At 46.1% G+C, this 15,000-nt stretch overlaps 1 protein-coding gene across 1 annotated transcript in view; it reads left to right on the top strand.

The window, feature by feature from the left end:
* LOC106563006 (beta-adrenergic receptor kinase 2) overlaps positions 1-15,000 on the top strand; it is a 67,310-nt gene that overhangs the window by 51,917 nt on the left and 393 nt on the right. The window contains exons 8-21 of the mRNA XM_045689891.1: positions 640-731; positions 957-1,056; positions 1,460-1,538; positions 4,662-4,792; positions 5,526-5,620; positions 5,753-5,860; positions 9,058-9,124; positions 10,452-10,552; positions 10,933-10,999; positions 11,703-11,798; positions 12,305-12,467; positions 12,782-12,918; positions 13,465-13,578; positions 14,306-15,000. The exon at positions 14,306-15,000 is cut by the window's right edge and continues 393 nt beyond it. Of these exons, the coding sequence (XP_045545847.1) occupies positions 640-731; positions 957-1,056; positions 1,460-1,538; positions 4,662-4,792; positions 5,526-5,620; positions 5,753-5,860; positions 9,058-9,124; positions 10,452-10,552; positions 10,933-10,999; positions 11,703-11,798; positions 12,305-12,467; positions 12,782-12,918; positions 13,465-13,578; positions 14,306-14,467 (1,512 nt within the window). The 3' untranslated portion in view covers positions 14,468-15,000. The remainder of the gene's footprint in view (positions 1-639; positions 732-956; positions 1,057-1,459; positions 1,539-4,661; positions 4,793-5,525; positions 5,621-5,752; positions 5,861-9,057; positions 9,125-10,451; positions 10,553-10,932; positions 11,000-11,702; positions 11,799-12,304; positions 12,468-12,781; positions 12,919-13,464; positions 13,579-14,305) is intronic.

Genomic DNA, 15,000 nt, shown 5'->3' with positions numbered 1-15,000 from the left:
TCTCTCTCTCCCCTCTCTCTCTCTCTCTCTCTCTCTCTCTCCCTCTCTTCATCTCCCCTCTCTCTCTCTCTCCCCTCTCTCTCCCTCTCTTCATCTCCCCCTCTCTCTATTTCTCACTCTCTCTCTCTTCATCTCCCCCTCTCTCTATTTCTCACTCTCTCTCTCTCTTCATCTCCCCCTCTCTCTATTTCTCTCTCTCTCTTCATCTCCCCCTCTCTCTATTTCTCTCTCTCTCTTCATCTCCCCCCTCTCTCTATTTCTCTCTCTCTTCATCTCCCCCTCTCTCTATTTCTCTCTCTCTCTTCATCTCCCCCCCTCTCTCTTTTCTCTCTCTCTCTTCATCTCCCCCTCTCTCTTTCTCTCTCTCTCTCTTCATCTCCCCCCTCTCTCTTTCTCTCTCTCTCTCTTCATCTCCCCTCTCTCTATTTCTCTCTCTCTCTCTTTCTCTCTCTCTCTTCATCTCCCCCCTCTCTCTATTTCTCTCTCTCTCTCTCTCTCTCTCTCTCTTCATCTCCCCCTCTCTCTATTTCTCTCTCTCTCTCTTCATCTCCCCCTCTCTCTATTTCTCTCTCTCTCTATTTCTCTCTATTTCTCTCTCTCTTCATCTCCCCCCTCTATTTCTCTCTCTCTCTCTCTCAGTTGTCGATGAATGACTTCAGTGTCCATCGTATCATTGGTCGGGGGGGTTTCGGGGAGGTGTACGGCTGCAGGAAGGCTGACACTGGCAAGATGTGAGTAACGCAGGAACATGAACGAGTGCAGGGGAAAGAGGGATGGCGGAGGTGGAGGAAACAAACATACACGGGACAATAAATGAGGAGATGGGGGAGAAAAAAGGGTACAAGAGGAGACAAAATATTCAACAGGAACAATGGTCCCTCAGCAGGACAGAGCCAGTAAGGTCCAAACGTGTGTGTGTGTGTGTGTGTGTGTGTGTGTGTGTGTGTGTGTCTCAGGTATGCCATGAAGTGTTTGGATAAGAAAAGGATCAAGATGAAGCAGGGGGAGACTCTGGCTCTGAACGAGAGAATTATGCTGTCACTTGTCAGCACAGGGGTAAGTTCCGCGCGCACACACACACTCCTTTCAGTCGAGACTGTGTGTATAGGTATACAGTATGTGTATATTCACATACACAACGCAGGGGAGTATCATTTTCAGATCTACCGGTGTGATACCATCTTAACACAGACGCACAGAGCTTTATGTCGAAATTCTGTCTATATAGATAGATATATATATATATATATATATATATATACACACACACACACACACACACACACACACACACACACACACACACACACACACACACACTCACACACACACACACACACGTTTACCAGTCAAACGTTTGGACACACCTACTCATTCAAGGGTTTTTGTGGCACTGCTACTGCATGTCTGACATTATCTAAGCACATTTCAAATAAAATCTCTCCCTCCTTCGCTGTAGGACTGTCCGTTCATAGTGTGCATGACGTACGCCTTCCACACACCAGACAAACTCTGCTTCATTCTGGACCTGATGAACGGTAAGGTTCCTAACCCCTTTAGCTGCCGGGTTCTGAGAAAGGTGAAAGGTGAAAGGTCACAACTGGTTTGAGTTTATTTTTAATTGAATTTTTTACATGGACAGTGCACATTAATCAACGTTTCAGTAGAAATGCCGGTTTTAGGCGGCCGGCTGATTTTCAACCGCAGTCCCGGGGCAGGTTATTAAAAACAATTACAATAACAAAACAGACAAACAGTGAGCACATGCAGAGCAAAATAGGACAAGCAAGACGTAGCATGCAGACAGAGTAACATAGGACAAGCAAGACATAGCATACAGACAGAGCAACATAGGACAAGCAAGACATAGCATATAGACAGAGCAACATAGAACAAAAAGCAACAAGACAAAATCCATAAAAACAACAAAGTGTTTCCACACCTCACAAGCTACAGACAACAGACAACATGGAAAGCGGCAATACACAGCTAGGGATTATGTTCACAAGTCTGATTGACCTTTAGCCATGTCTTCATGCATTTTGTGAAAGTGTGATATGTGGTGCAGTTATGTGTGTCTGATGGCAGTGTATTCCAGACATGGGAAGCTCTCACAGAGAAAGCAGATTTACTAAAGGTGCTTTTCCTTAACCTCTATGGGCTAGGTGGGACGCTAGCGTGCCACCCGTGGTGCACTCCATCAACGGCAGGTGCATTTCAAGAGCGGCAAATTTGAATCCAAATAAATGTCAAAATTCAAATTTTTCAAACATACAACTATTTTACACCCTTTGAAAGATAAACATCTCCTTAATCTAACCACGTTTTACGATTTCAAAAAGGTTTTACGGCGAAAGCATAAATTTAGAGTATGTTAGGACAGTACATTTACAAGAGTTGTGTGTAATGTTTTGTCAATTCAAAGACAGTGTCACCAAAACCATAAAACCAGCTAAAATGATGCACTAACCTTTTACAATCTCCATCAGATGACACTCCTAGGACATTATGTTAGACAATGCATGCATTTTTAGTTCTATCAAGTTCATATTTATATCCAAAAACAGCGTTTTACTATGGCATTGATGTTGAGGAAATCGTTTCCCTCCAATAACCGGCAGTCAAGTCAGCGTCACAAATTAAATAATTAAAATTAGAAAACATTGGTAAAATATTATATTGTCATTTAAAGAATTATAGATTTACATCTCTTGAACGCAATCAACTTGCCAGATTTAAAAATAACCTTACTGGGAAATCACACTTTGCAATAATCTGAGCACTGCGCCCAGAAAAATACGCGTTGCGATACAGACTAGAGCGTCATGTTGGGGAGATCTAAAATCGAAAATACTATGTAAATAATCCATTACCTTTGATTCTCTTCATCAGATGTCACTTCCAGGTATCACAGGTCCATAACGAATGTAGTTTTGTTCAAAAAAGCTCATCATTTATGTCCAAAAATCTCCGTCTTGTTAGCACATGATCTAAGCCAGCGGACTTCTCGTCATGAACGAGGGGAAAAAATATATTTACGTTCGTTCAAACATGTCAAACGTTGTATAGCATAAATCATTAGGGCCTTTTTAACCAGAACATGAATAATATTCAAGGTGGACGAATGCATACTCTTTTATAACGTATTGGAACGAGGGTACCCAACATGAACTCGCGCGCCAGGTGTCTAATGGGACATCATCATTCCAAGGCTCTTGTTCGGTCAGATCTCCCTCCAGAAGACTCAAAACACTTTGTAAAGGCTGGTGACATCTAGTGGAAGCAATAGGAAGTGCCAAAATATTCCTCAGCCCCTGTGTTTTTCAATGGGATAGGTTTAAAGGCAATACAACACATCAGGTATCCACTTCCTGTCAGAAAATGTCTCAGGGTTTTGCCTGCCAAATGAGTTCTGTTATACTCACAGACACCATTCAAACAGTTTTAGAAAATGTAGGGTGTTTTCTATCCATATGTAATAAGTATATGCATATTCTAGTTACTGGGTAGGAGTGGTAACCAGATTAAATCGGGTATGTTTTTTTTATCCAGCCGTGTCAATACTGCCCCCTAGCCCTAACAGGTTAAGGGAACTATACAGTCACCTCTCATGGCAGACCTCGTGGATCTGCTGCCATATGTTTGGGTTTTCTGTTTTACAAAAATACTGAGTGGAGGGGGAGCTAGGCCATTTAGGATCTGGAATACAAGACATGCTTCAGTGTATTGCACAAGATTTTCCCAACTCTGGAGCTCATGTTTCTGAGGATGTAACCGTGATGGTGGCTATTGGGCTTCCTATCAAGCACTTTGAGAGCCTGTTTGTAGACAAACTGAATGGGTTTTAATGTTGTACAGCAAGCTCGGGCCCAACTAGTCAAGCAGTATGTTGAAGTACAGTTTTGCTACCTCCGTAGTCAAAACAATTCCGTATGAATTGGAAATTAGCCAGGTTGAATTTGGTTATTTGAGTTACCTTTTTCTCCCGCTTTTTTAAAAGAGAGGTTGGAACTAAGTATGATGCCAAGGTACTTAAAATCAGTCAGTCAGTTCTCCCAGTCAACCGCGAAGAGCGTCACTATAGAGGGCCGTCCCACTGAGCTCTCCTCCGCCTGGAAGCACGGAACGGGACAGGGCGTCGCTGACGGCCCTCTGCTTTCTCCGGCTTGTCCTACGGTTAAGAAGGCTAACATCCGCGGCTCCAGACGGTCTCCAATTGATTCCCGAGTCTGCTAGTGGAAGCACGCTGGTCTGGGTCCCCGGGCTGGTTTTTATCGTTCTACTCCTTGCGACCTTTAACGTGGGGATATGACACGGGAGATTCCAGGAGCCGAATGTTGCCTACACAGACTGGTACCCAGGGCCCCGGAGGCACAAACGCACCGACAAGGGCTCATGTTTACACCACGGTTAACACACACGCTTCTTCACTTGGCCCCATCCCTCATTAGAATACAGTTCTAAACGTTCACTAGGAGGTGTGTGTGTGTGTGTATGTATGTGTGTCAATCTTCCGTGGATCCTCGTTTGTCCTCCACAGTAGATCACCAGGAAGTTCATTAATAGATTACATTGATCAAGTCGTCGTTCTTATTGGGTCGTGCAGACTGTCTCATGTAGAAAGATGTGTTGAAGGAATGGTATTTATTGTGTGTGTGTAGGAGGGGACCTGCACTACCACCTGTCTCAGCACGGTGTGTTCAGTGAGAAGGAGATGCGTTTCTACGCAGCAGAGATCATCCTGGGACTAGAACACATGCACAACCGCTTCGTCGTCTACAGAGACCTCAAGGTAGGACTCTCCATAATACCTTCTCTTTATCACCCCCCCCCCATAGAGACCTCAAGGTAGGACTCTCCATAATACCACCTCTTTATCACCCCCCCCCATAGAGACCTCAAGGTAGGACTCTCCATAATACCACCTCTTTATCACCCCCCCTTCATAATATTTTCTGTCTATAGAGGCCTCAGTCCGTCTGTCTGTCTCTGTGTGTTGTGTTCTACTGATTCCCGTGGGTTGAGTATTCAGGAGTCACGAGTGGACATAGACGACGTACCAAATCAACGAGCGCGTTGGAAGAACTGTTAACAGATACAGATCAATATTTCACCTTTCTACTTTGGCCTGGTCGCCGTCAGTAACAGTGTTGAAGTATGGAGTCTGGGCAGAATCAGATAGCCGCTTTATAACTAGTGATGAACACGTATTTATCACACACACTCTTCTTAGGAAATACAGCTTATACAAGCACAGTTTGTTGGTTTGCGGTGTGTGTGTGTGCTTCTAGATTTAGTAGCTAGTGGCTGGGCCAAATGGCTGAAGATAAGCAGGATACTTCCTGTAAAGGAAGAGAAAGCAATGCAGCGACACGTCCAGTCGATGTCTTCTCACCGCGTCAGTTGATCAAGTTGTAAACAGAAGTGCTGCTACTCTACGCTGTGGAAGAGCTGACGGTGTTGGACTTGTTGGCGTCTCCCAGCGACATTAATAATCTCGTTTTCCCTTCTTCTCTCCCCCCCAGCCTGCTAACATCCTATTGGATGAGCATGGTCACGTGCGTATCTCAGACCTGGGTCTGGCCTGCGACTTCTCCAAGAAGAAGCCTCACGCCAGTGTGTAAGTATCGGACCCTCTCTGTGTGTGTGTGTGTGTGTGTGTGTGTGTGTGTGTGTGTGTGTGTGTGTGTGGTATTACTGCTGTGTGTGTGTGTGTGTGTGTTTACTAACAAAGTGTTGGGGCCTATTGCAGTGGTACCCATGGGTACATGGCCCCGGAGGTGCTTCAGAAGGGGACGGCGTACGACAGCAGCGCCGACTGGTTCTCACTGGGCTGCATGCTCTTCAAACTCCTCCGAGGGTAAGAACGCGCGCACACACACACACACACTCTTCCTTTCATCCCCACCTCTGCTCCTTCATCAATCTTTTTATCCTTTAATTAGTACCGCGGCGTTCTCACCGCCGACGACAACCGGTTACTCAATCACAGTGCCTGGAGACGGCCAGTGTCTGCGCTAGCTAGCGTTGGCTCGCAAACCTACCGCTAACTTCCTTCATACTGCACACAGAGACACAGACAGGGTATCCGCGACTTTGTCTGACTAGTATCCCTTTGGTACCTCCGTCTCTCTCTCTCTCTCCAGGGTTCAGGCTGCTGCATCCCCTCATCTCTCCAGCTCTCTCCCCCTTTGATCCCTCCCTTTTCCGGCCTTGGTTGTCTCTCTCTCTTCTCTTTCTCTTTCTCTCTATTCTCTTTCTCTCCTCTTTCTATTCTCTCCTCTTTCTATTCTCTCTTCTCTTTCTATTCTCTCTCTCTTCTCTTTCTATTCTCTTTCTATTCTCTCTCTCTTTCTATTCTCTCTCTCTTTCTATTCTCTCTCTATTCTCTTTCTATTCTCTTTCTCTCTTCTCTTTCTATTCTCTCTTTCTATTCTCTCTCTATTCTCTTTCACTATTCTCTTTCTATGCTCTCTATTTTCTTTCTATTCTGTCTTCTATTCTCTCTAGAGAGATCTTTCTATTCTCTTTCTCTATTCTCTTTCTATGCTCTCTATTTTCTTTCTATTCTGTCTTCTATTCTCTCTAGAGAGATCTTTCTATTCTCTTTCACTATTCTCTTTCTATGCTCTCTATTTTCTTTCTCTTCTCTCTCTATTCTCTATTCTCTTCTCTTTCTATTCTCTTTCTATTCTCTCTCTATTCTCTTTTTATGCTCTCTATTCTCTTTCTATTCTCTCTAGAGATCTCTCTTTCTCTATTCTTTCTATTCTCTCTTCTCTCTCTATTCTCTTTCTATTTTCGCTATGCTCTCTATGCTCTCTCTATGCTCTCTTTCTATTCTCTCTCTTTCTATTTTCTTTCTCTAGTTTCTTTCTCTTCTCTCTCTATTTTCTCTCTCTATTCTCCTTCTATTCTTTCTATTCTCTCTCTATTCTTTCTATTCTCTCTCTAGTCTCTCTTCTCTTTCTATTCTCTCTCTATTCTCTATTCTCTTTCTATTTTCTCTCTATGCTCTCTTTTCTTTCTATTCTCTTTCTATTCTCTGTCTTCTCTTTCTATTCTCTCTCTATTTTCTCTATGCTCTCTATTCTTTCTATTCTTTCTATTCTCTCTCTATTCTCTCTCTATTCTCTTTCTCTTCTCTTTCTATTCTCTCTATTCTCTTTCTATTCTCTCCCTTCTCTTTCTATTCTCTTTCTATGCTCTCTATGCTCTCTATTCTCTTTCTATGCTCTCTATTCTTTCTATTCTCTCTTTCTATTCTCTTTTTATTCTCTCTCTTCTCTTTCTATTCTCTCTCTTCTCTTTCTATTCTCTCTCTTCTCTTTCTATTCTCTTCTCTCTATTCTCTCTCTATTCTTTCTATTCTCTCTCTATTCTTTCTATTCTCTCTCTATTCTTTTCTCTCTCTATTTTCTTTCTATTCTCTCTATTCTCTTTCTATTCTCTCTCTTCTCTTTCTATTCTCTCTATTCTCTTTCTATTCTCTCTTCTCTCTCTCTATTCCCTTTCTATACTCTCTCTTTGTATTATCTTTCTATTCTCTCTCTATTCTCTCTCTATTCTCTCTCTCTATTCTCTTTCTATGCTCTCTATTCTCTCTCTATTCTCTTTCTATTCTCTCTTCTTTCTAGTCTCTCTATTCTCTTTCTATTCCCTCTTCTCTTTCTATTCTCTTTCTATGCTCTCTATTCTCTTTCTATGCTCTCTATTCTCTTTCTATGCTCTCTATTCTCTTTCTATGCTCTCTATTCTCTTTATATTTTCTCTCTATTCTCTTTCTATGCTCTCTATTCTCTCTCTCTATTCTCTTTATATTCTCTCTCTTTTCACTCTCTCTCGTTCTATTCTCTTTCTCTTCTTTCTATTCTCTCTCTTCTCGCATTATTCTCTATTCTTTCTATTCTCTCCTTTCTATTCTCTCTCTATTCTCTTTCTATTATCTCTCTTCTCTTTCTATTCTCTATCTATGCTCTCTATGCTCTCTATTCTCTTTCTATGCTCTCTATTCTTTCTATTTTCTTTCTATTCTCTTTTTATTCTCTCTCTTCTCTTTCTATTCTCTCTCTCTCTTTCTATTCTCTCTCTTCTCTTTCTATTCTCTTCTCTCTATTCTCTCTCTATTCTTTCTATTCTCTCTCTATTCCCTTTCTATACTCTCTCTTTGTATTATCTCTCTGTTCTCTTTCTATTCTCTTTCTATTCTCTCTCTCTATTCTCTTTATATTCTCTCTCTTTTCACTCTCTCTCGTTCTATTCTCTTTCTCTTCTTTCTATTCTCTCTCTCTCTTCTCGCATTATTCTCTATTCTTTCTCTTCTCTCTCTCTCTGTCACGGTCTCGCTCTTATTTTCTCTTCCTGTTTCTCTTCTGTTCCCCACTCTGTTATCTGTTACTCTTTTTGCCTTTTCTGTGTCTGACCCTCTCACCCACTCTGTGTGTGTTTGATGTGGTGTGTGTGTGTGACTGTTTGATGTGTAGTGGGTAAATGCCAGAGGTCTGGGCCCAGTACATCAGAGGGAGGTAGGGGGTAGGGTGCAGGGTGTAGGGGGTGGTAATGGTTACTAGGTATGGTGTGAAAGAGAGTGGGAGGGAGACTGATGGGTCTTTCCATTGATGTGTGTGTCTGTGTTTGAACACTTCAAAGACTAGAGGAGGGGGGGGTCAGAGAGGGAGCTATATTATCTATATTATCTACTTCACTTGCTTTGGCAATGTTAACATATGTTTCCCATGCCAATAAAGCCCCTTGAATTGAATTGGAGAGAGAGATGCAGGTGGATCTGCTGAGGCCTTAGGTTGCCACAGTGTGACATCAATCATTACACCGATCTGTCTTTCACTCGATCCCTCACCCTTTCCTCCTTTCAGCTGTCCTCTCTACAGTAACACTAACAGCTTTTCTCTCTCTCTCCCCCCGCTCTCTTCCTCGCTCTCCCCCCTCGCTCTCCCCTCTCGCTCTCGCTCTCCCTCTCCGCTCTCCCCTCTCGCTCTCCCCTCTCGCTCTCCCCTCTCGCTCCTTCTCTCCCTCTCCTCTCTCTCTCTCTCTCTCTAGGCACAGTCCCTTCAGACAGCACAAGACCAAAGACAAACACGAGATTGACCGCATGACGCTCACTATGGTAAGGGCCACCTTACACACACACACACAGAGAGATCTTTTTGTACACTACAGTGCACAGGCATTGAGATGTTTTAATGTACACAAACACCACTGACATGGCCTTTTGTGCACTAGAAAACAAACAACATGTGGTTCGTCCATGTTTACACAACACACACACACACACACATATATATATATATATATATATATATATACATACACACACACACACACACACACACACACACAAAATAAGGATTTATCCCTGAACACACTGACATACTAAGGTGTACACACACCCGGCATGATATCCTGGGGATATCATCGTTTACAGATGTTGCCCAAAACTCCTGCCAAGTCTTTGTCTGATAATGCCCAGTGAATGAGTGAGAGGCGAGTGGGAGGCAGTAAAGAGAGCGAAGCGGTTCTGGCAGGAAAGCGAGGGTATTTGCGTCCTAACTTTGCATCCCTCTCCCCGCCTGCTGCCAACAGCATCAGATTACACGAGAGAGAGAGGGAGAGAGAGGGAGAGAGAGCGTGGGTCTACGTAGACTACGAGGGAGGTCTCGACCAGAGGTGCTCCACCCTCTTGGGAAGCTGCTCTTCAGGACCATGATTAGCTGAATCAGGTGTTAGAGCAGGGCTGGCGCAAAAACCTGTACATGCAGTAGCTCTCCTGGAGGGGGGGGGGGTCACCCTTGGTATTGGTCACCCTTGGTCTTGGTCACCCTTGGTATTGGTCACCCTTGGTATTGGTCACCCTTGGTCTTGGTCACCCTTGGTCTTGGTCACCCTTGGTCTTGACTAGAGTGTGCCTATTATTAGACTAGAAGATCTGCCTCGGTGGAGTATATGTTGTCAGAGGACAGGAAACACACACACACACACAACCCCTCTGTAAGGCGCAAACTAAACAAGGAAAGCATCCTCAGTTGTAATTCAATTCAGATTAGGATTTAATCCAGCCACTTGATCGTCGTAAACCGTGTAATCCCCCTCTCTCTCTCTCTGTTCTCCATCAGTCAGTTGGTCGCGTTTATCAAATCTGATGGATGGTTCTGTGAGATAAGATCCACCGATAAAGAGAGAGAATTATGGCAGAGGAGGGAGGGAGGACGGAGGGGTTATGCTATGGAACAAACACAGACTTATTGATCACACATCGTCTCCTTCCCTCTACGTTTTCAGTGCATGTTAGATACGCTTTATTGGCCCGATAAATCAAGTCCATCTTATGTGGTGATAGCGGGAAATTGTTCCCATCTCTCCCACACTTTCCTCTCTCTCCGTCTCTCTCTTGTTCTCTCGTTCTCTCTCTCTCTCTCCTCTCTCTCTCGTTGTAGAATGTGGAGCTGCCAGACTCGTTCTCTGTGGAGCTGAAGGGTCTGTTGGAGGGTCTGCTGCAGAGAGACGTGGCCAAGAGACTGGGCTGCTTGGGACGAGGGTAACACACACGCACACACACCCCCCCTTAGCTGAGCGAAGACATTTCAACCTGTTTGCCTTCGGACTCATTGACAGTATTTATTGTTTTCCAATGCGCCGTTAGAGTGACACCGTTAGTTACTTGATTTGAGTCGTTCCATCACTTCTCTGCGGTGGGTTTAACACCTAGTGTGAACACTATGAAAGGGCTTTATAAGGGTCCTTAAACTAGTTCGGAGGGCTCAGTTCCATTCGGAGTTTGTTGTAAATACTGCCACCTGCTGTTTAGGCAAGGAACTGTTCCAACAGGAGAATGACCTGGCTTTTTCTCTCTCTCCCCTCTCTCTCCATCCACACACACACACACACACACACACACACACACACACACACACACAGCGCCCCAGAGGTGAAGGAGCATCTGTTCTTCAAAGGCATCGACTGGCAGCAAGTGTATCTTCAGAAGGTAAGCCTTAGAGTGTGTGTGTGTGTGTGTGTGATGAATCGGGAGAACAGGTTCGTTATAAAGCCTGCCGGTCTGGACACTCGGCTCTCTCTCTCTCTTGTCGTGCTCGATCAGTTGCCATGGTTACTCCTCTGCTGAAGGAATGGAGTAGTTGTTTTGTTTACTCACCCTCTTTTTTTCCTTTTCTACTTCTCCCTCTCTCTCTCTCTCTCCTCACCTTTACCTCTCCTCTCCCTCTCTCTCTCTCCTCACCTTTACCTCTCCTCTCCCTCTCTCTCCCTCTCTCTCTCCTCACCTTTACCTCTCCCTCTCCCCTCTCTCTCCCCTCTCTCTCTCCTCACCTTTACCTCTCCCTCTCTCTCTCTCTCTCTCTCTCTCCTCACCTTTACCTCTCCTCTCCCTCTCTCTCTCTCTCTCTCTCTCCTCACCTTTACCTCTCCTCTCCCCTCTCTCTCCCCTCTCTCCTCACCTTTACCTCTCCTCTCCCTCTCTCTCTCTCTCTCCTCACCTTTACCTCTCCCTCTCTCTCTCTCTCTCCTCACCTTTACCTCTCTCTCTCTCCTCACCTTTACCTCTCCTCTCCTCTCTCTCTCTCCTCACCTTTACCTCTCCTCTCCTCTCTCTCTCTCCTCACCTTTACCTCTCCTCTCCCCTCTCTCTCTCCTCACCTTTACCTCTCTCCCTCTCTCTCTCTCTCCTCCAGTATTCTCCCCCTCTCATCCCTCCAAGGGGAGAGGTAAATGCAGCAGATGCATTTGACATTGGCTCCTTTGATGAAGAGGACACCAAGGGTATCAAGGTAACACACACACACACACACACACACACACACACACACACAACCCTTATCTCATGAAACCACCAAGGGTATCAACGGAAAATACACAGCATTATATAAAAGCTAAACCTGTAATCCGGATTGACACACTCCTACATCCTAGTGCGTGACGAACACACACACAGACACACACACACACACACAGACAGACAGGAGGCAGAGGTGTAACGTGGCCCCATCAGTGTTCAATATTGACACTGCCAGTAAGCAGAGCGGTCCACAAAGAAAGTCCTTCCAAAAGAGTTTGGACGTTATACAACAGGGGCTTTGGACATGTTCCAGGTCGGCTTCATTACAGTCATGCTGCCCAGCTCAGCTGATCTCACAGCTACTGGTGATGTGGTGAAGGTCTGAGGAATCACGTCACCTTACACCTTATACCTGCCTCAGTGACTTTGTTTTGTCTCTCTCTCTCTCGCTCTCGCTCTCGCTCTCGCTCGCTCTGTCTCTCCTCTCCCTCTCTCCAGTTGTTGGACAGTGACCAGGAGTTGTATAAGAACTTCCCCCTGGTCATCTCAGAGCGCTGGCAGCAGGAGGTGGCTGAGACGGTGTACGAGGCGGTCAACTCCGACACAGACAAGAACGAGGCCCGCAAGAGGACCAAGAACAAACCGCTGGGCAACGAGGAGGGTAAGGAGGAGAAACGCAGAGGGAGACGCATCCGATGCGAACACACGCAGAACACGCGTCACACTGGGGTTGCACGACATGGACAAAGCCTCAAAAAGTAGTGTTTGTACTGTATTGTAACGATATTACTCGCGATATAACAAAACCCTCATTAATAAGAGTATTGTATTCATCATAGGGCAGCTGTACTTCACACAAGCGTGCGGTTAGGAATTTTCTTCTACTTGCTGAAGCTGGCTTTGATTCCATGTTTATTTTGTGGTAATGGTGTTAATGTAGTATTTTTATTGTGTGTGTGTGTGTGTGTGTTGTAGACTATGCCCTGGGTAAGGACTGTATAATGCACGGCTACATGTTAAAGCTGGGGAACCCGTTTCTGACACAGTGGCAGCGCCGGTACTTCTACCTGTTCCCCAACCGAGTGGAGTGGAGGGGAGAGGGGGAGTCACGGGTGAGACTCACACACACCTCTACGTCACACCATCCTCTCTACGTGCGTGTGTTTCCGTTTGTGCGCTTCTGTTCTTCACGTATGTGGGTTTCTGGGTGTTTTTTTTTCTTTCTGTGTGTTTCCATGGATATGTGTGTGTGTGTGTGTGTGTGTGTTCTTCGTCATTGTCCATCCGTCTGTCTAGTGCATGAAGCTTGTCCGTCTGTCTTGTCTGCCCTCGCTCACGTTCTGTAGGCCTGGATGAACACATTCAAACACACAGTCCGCGCCCCGAAGGTAAGCCTGACAGCTGCTGTCCCACCACCTTGTCCTCTCCCCCAGCGGCACGGTAGACGGATTGGAGCTCGTCCTCCGTTCTGAAGCTTTGCTACCAGACAGCCTTACCTTCAGAGCAGCATCCTCTCTCTCTCTAGCGCCATTCGTAAAAACAAGGCCACTCTCCTCTATAGCTTCTGTTTCGATTGGTCCGTCTCATTCTCCGCTTGTGATTGGTCCCCCCGCCTCCCGGACATGTTCCTGATTTTGGTGTGTGTGTGTGTTCCGCAGCAAAACCTGCTGACGATGGAGCAGATCGTGACGGTGGAGGAGACGCAGATTAAAGATAAGAAGTGCATCCTGCTGCGCATCAAAGGAGGGAAGCAGTTTGTCCTGCAGTGTGAGGTACGGAGGACAACCTCTCGCTCTGGCTCTCGCTCTCTCTCGCTCTGGCTCTCTTTCTCTCTCTCTCTCTCTCTGGCTCTGGCTCGCTCTCTCTCGCTCTCTCGCTCTGGCTCTCTCTCTCTCTCTCTCTCTCTCTCTCTCTCTCTCTCTCTCTGGCTCTGGCTCTCTCTCTCTCGCTCTCTCTCTCTGGCTCTCTCTGGCTCTCTCTCTGGCTCTCTCTCTGGCTCTCTCTCTCTCTGGCTCTCTCTCTCTCTGGCTCTCTCTCTGGCTCTCTCTCTCTCTCTCTGGCTCTCTCTCTCTCTCGTTCTGGCTCTCTCTCTCGCTCTGGCTCTCTCTGGCTCTCTCGCTTTCTGTCTCTCTCTCTCTCTGTCTCTCTCTCTGGCTCTCTCTGGCTCGCTCGCTCTCTGGCTCGCTATCTCTCTGGCTCTGTCTCTATTAGGGTTGCAAAATTCTGCTAACTTTCCCCAAATTCCCAAGTGTTCCAGAAATCCTGGATGGAGAATTCCAGATTTCCTGCTTATACCCTCCCAATACCGGGTATTTTCCAAGCAGGATTTCTGAAAAACCTGGGAATTTTGGGAAAGCAATCGGAATTTTGAAACCCTAGTCTGTAATAAAAACATTTAAAAAATGAAAATAAATGTTTTAATATATAATGAATTATTCTATTATAAGTTAGTAAAATGGAAGGTGTGTAATAATGTTTATTATCTCTGTCTCTCTGCAGAGTGACCCAGAGTTTGTCCAGTGGAAGAAAGAGCTGACCGAGGCGTTCACTGAGGCCCAGAAGCTGCTGCGTCGAGCCCCTAAGGTCATCGGGAAGGGTCGGGCTGGTGTGGTGGAGTTCTCTAAACCTCCGCTCACACACCGCAACAGCAACGGCTTGTAGGCCGCGCACACACACACACACACACACACACACCGCATCCTATAACCTCATCCCCTATGAACCCGCCCGCCCCAAGTCCTAGACACACACACACACACACACACACCGAAAGGCAAAAACGTACCATCGGACCATGCGTGTACCTAAAGAGCGCCCTCCCTCTCCGACCGCACCCTGGAGCGAGACCCTTCGGTAGGATGCCACGCATCCCTCTTCCTCTCGCCCCCAATGGACCAGCATTCCACACAGCCAACCTCACACGCGCGCGAGCACCAACTGAACCCGGCAGAGCAGCAAACGCCAGTCCCGAATAGGAGAGGGAAGACTAGGGCACCTGTCCCCACCTCCTCCTCCTCTCCACCCATCCCTCCCTCTGTCTCTCCCCCCCAGCCTCGTCTTGAGACTGGACACGAGCCACACGCACCTATCGGCCGCTCTCCACGGGATTGGCTGGCTGTAGTGGAGGGGCGGGGACCTAAAGCAGGATGTGAGTATCTGGACCAATGGCACCGCTTGGAGAGAGGGAGGCCGGA

This window comes from Salmo salar, chromosome ssa11 (assembly GCF_905237065.1).
Source record: "Salmo salar chromosome ssa11, Ssal_v3.1, whole genome shotgun sequence".
In the NCBI taxonomy this organism is placed as follows: Eukaryota; Metazoa; Chordata; class Actinopteri; order Salmoniformes; family Salmonidae; genus Salmo; species Salmo salar.
The sequence above is the reverse complement of the archived record's forward strand: the minus strand, read 5'-3'. Positions and strand labels throughout refer to the sequence as shown.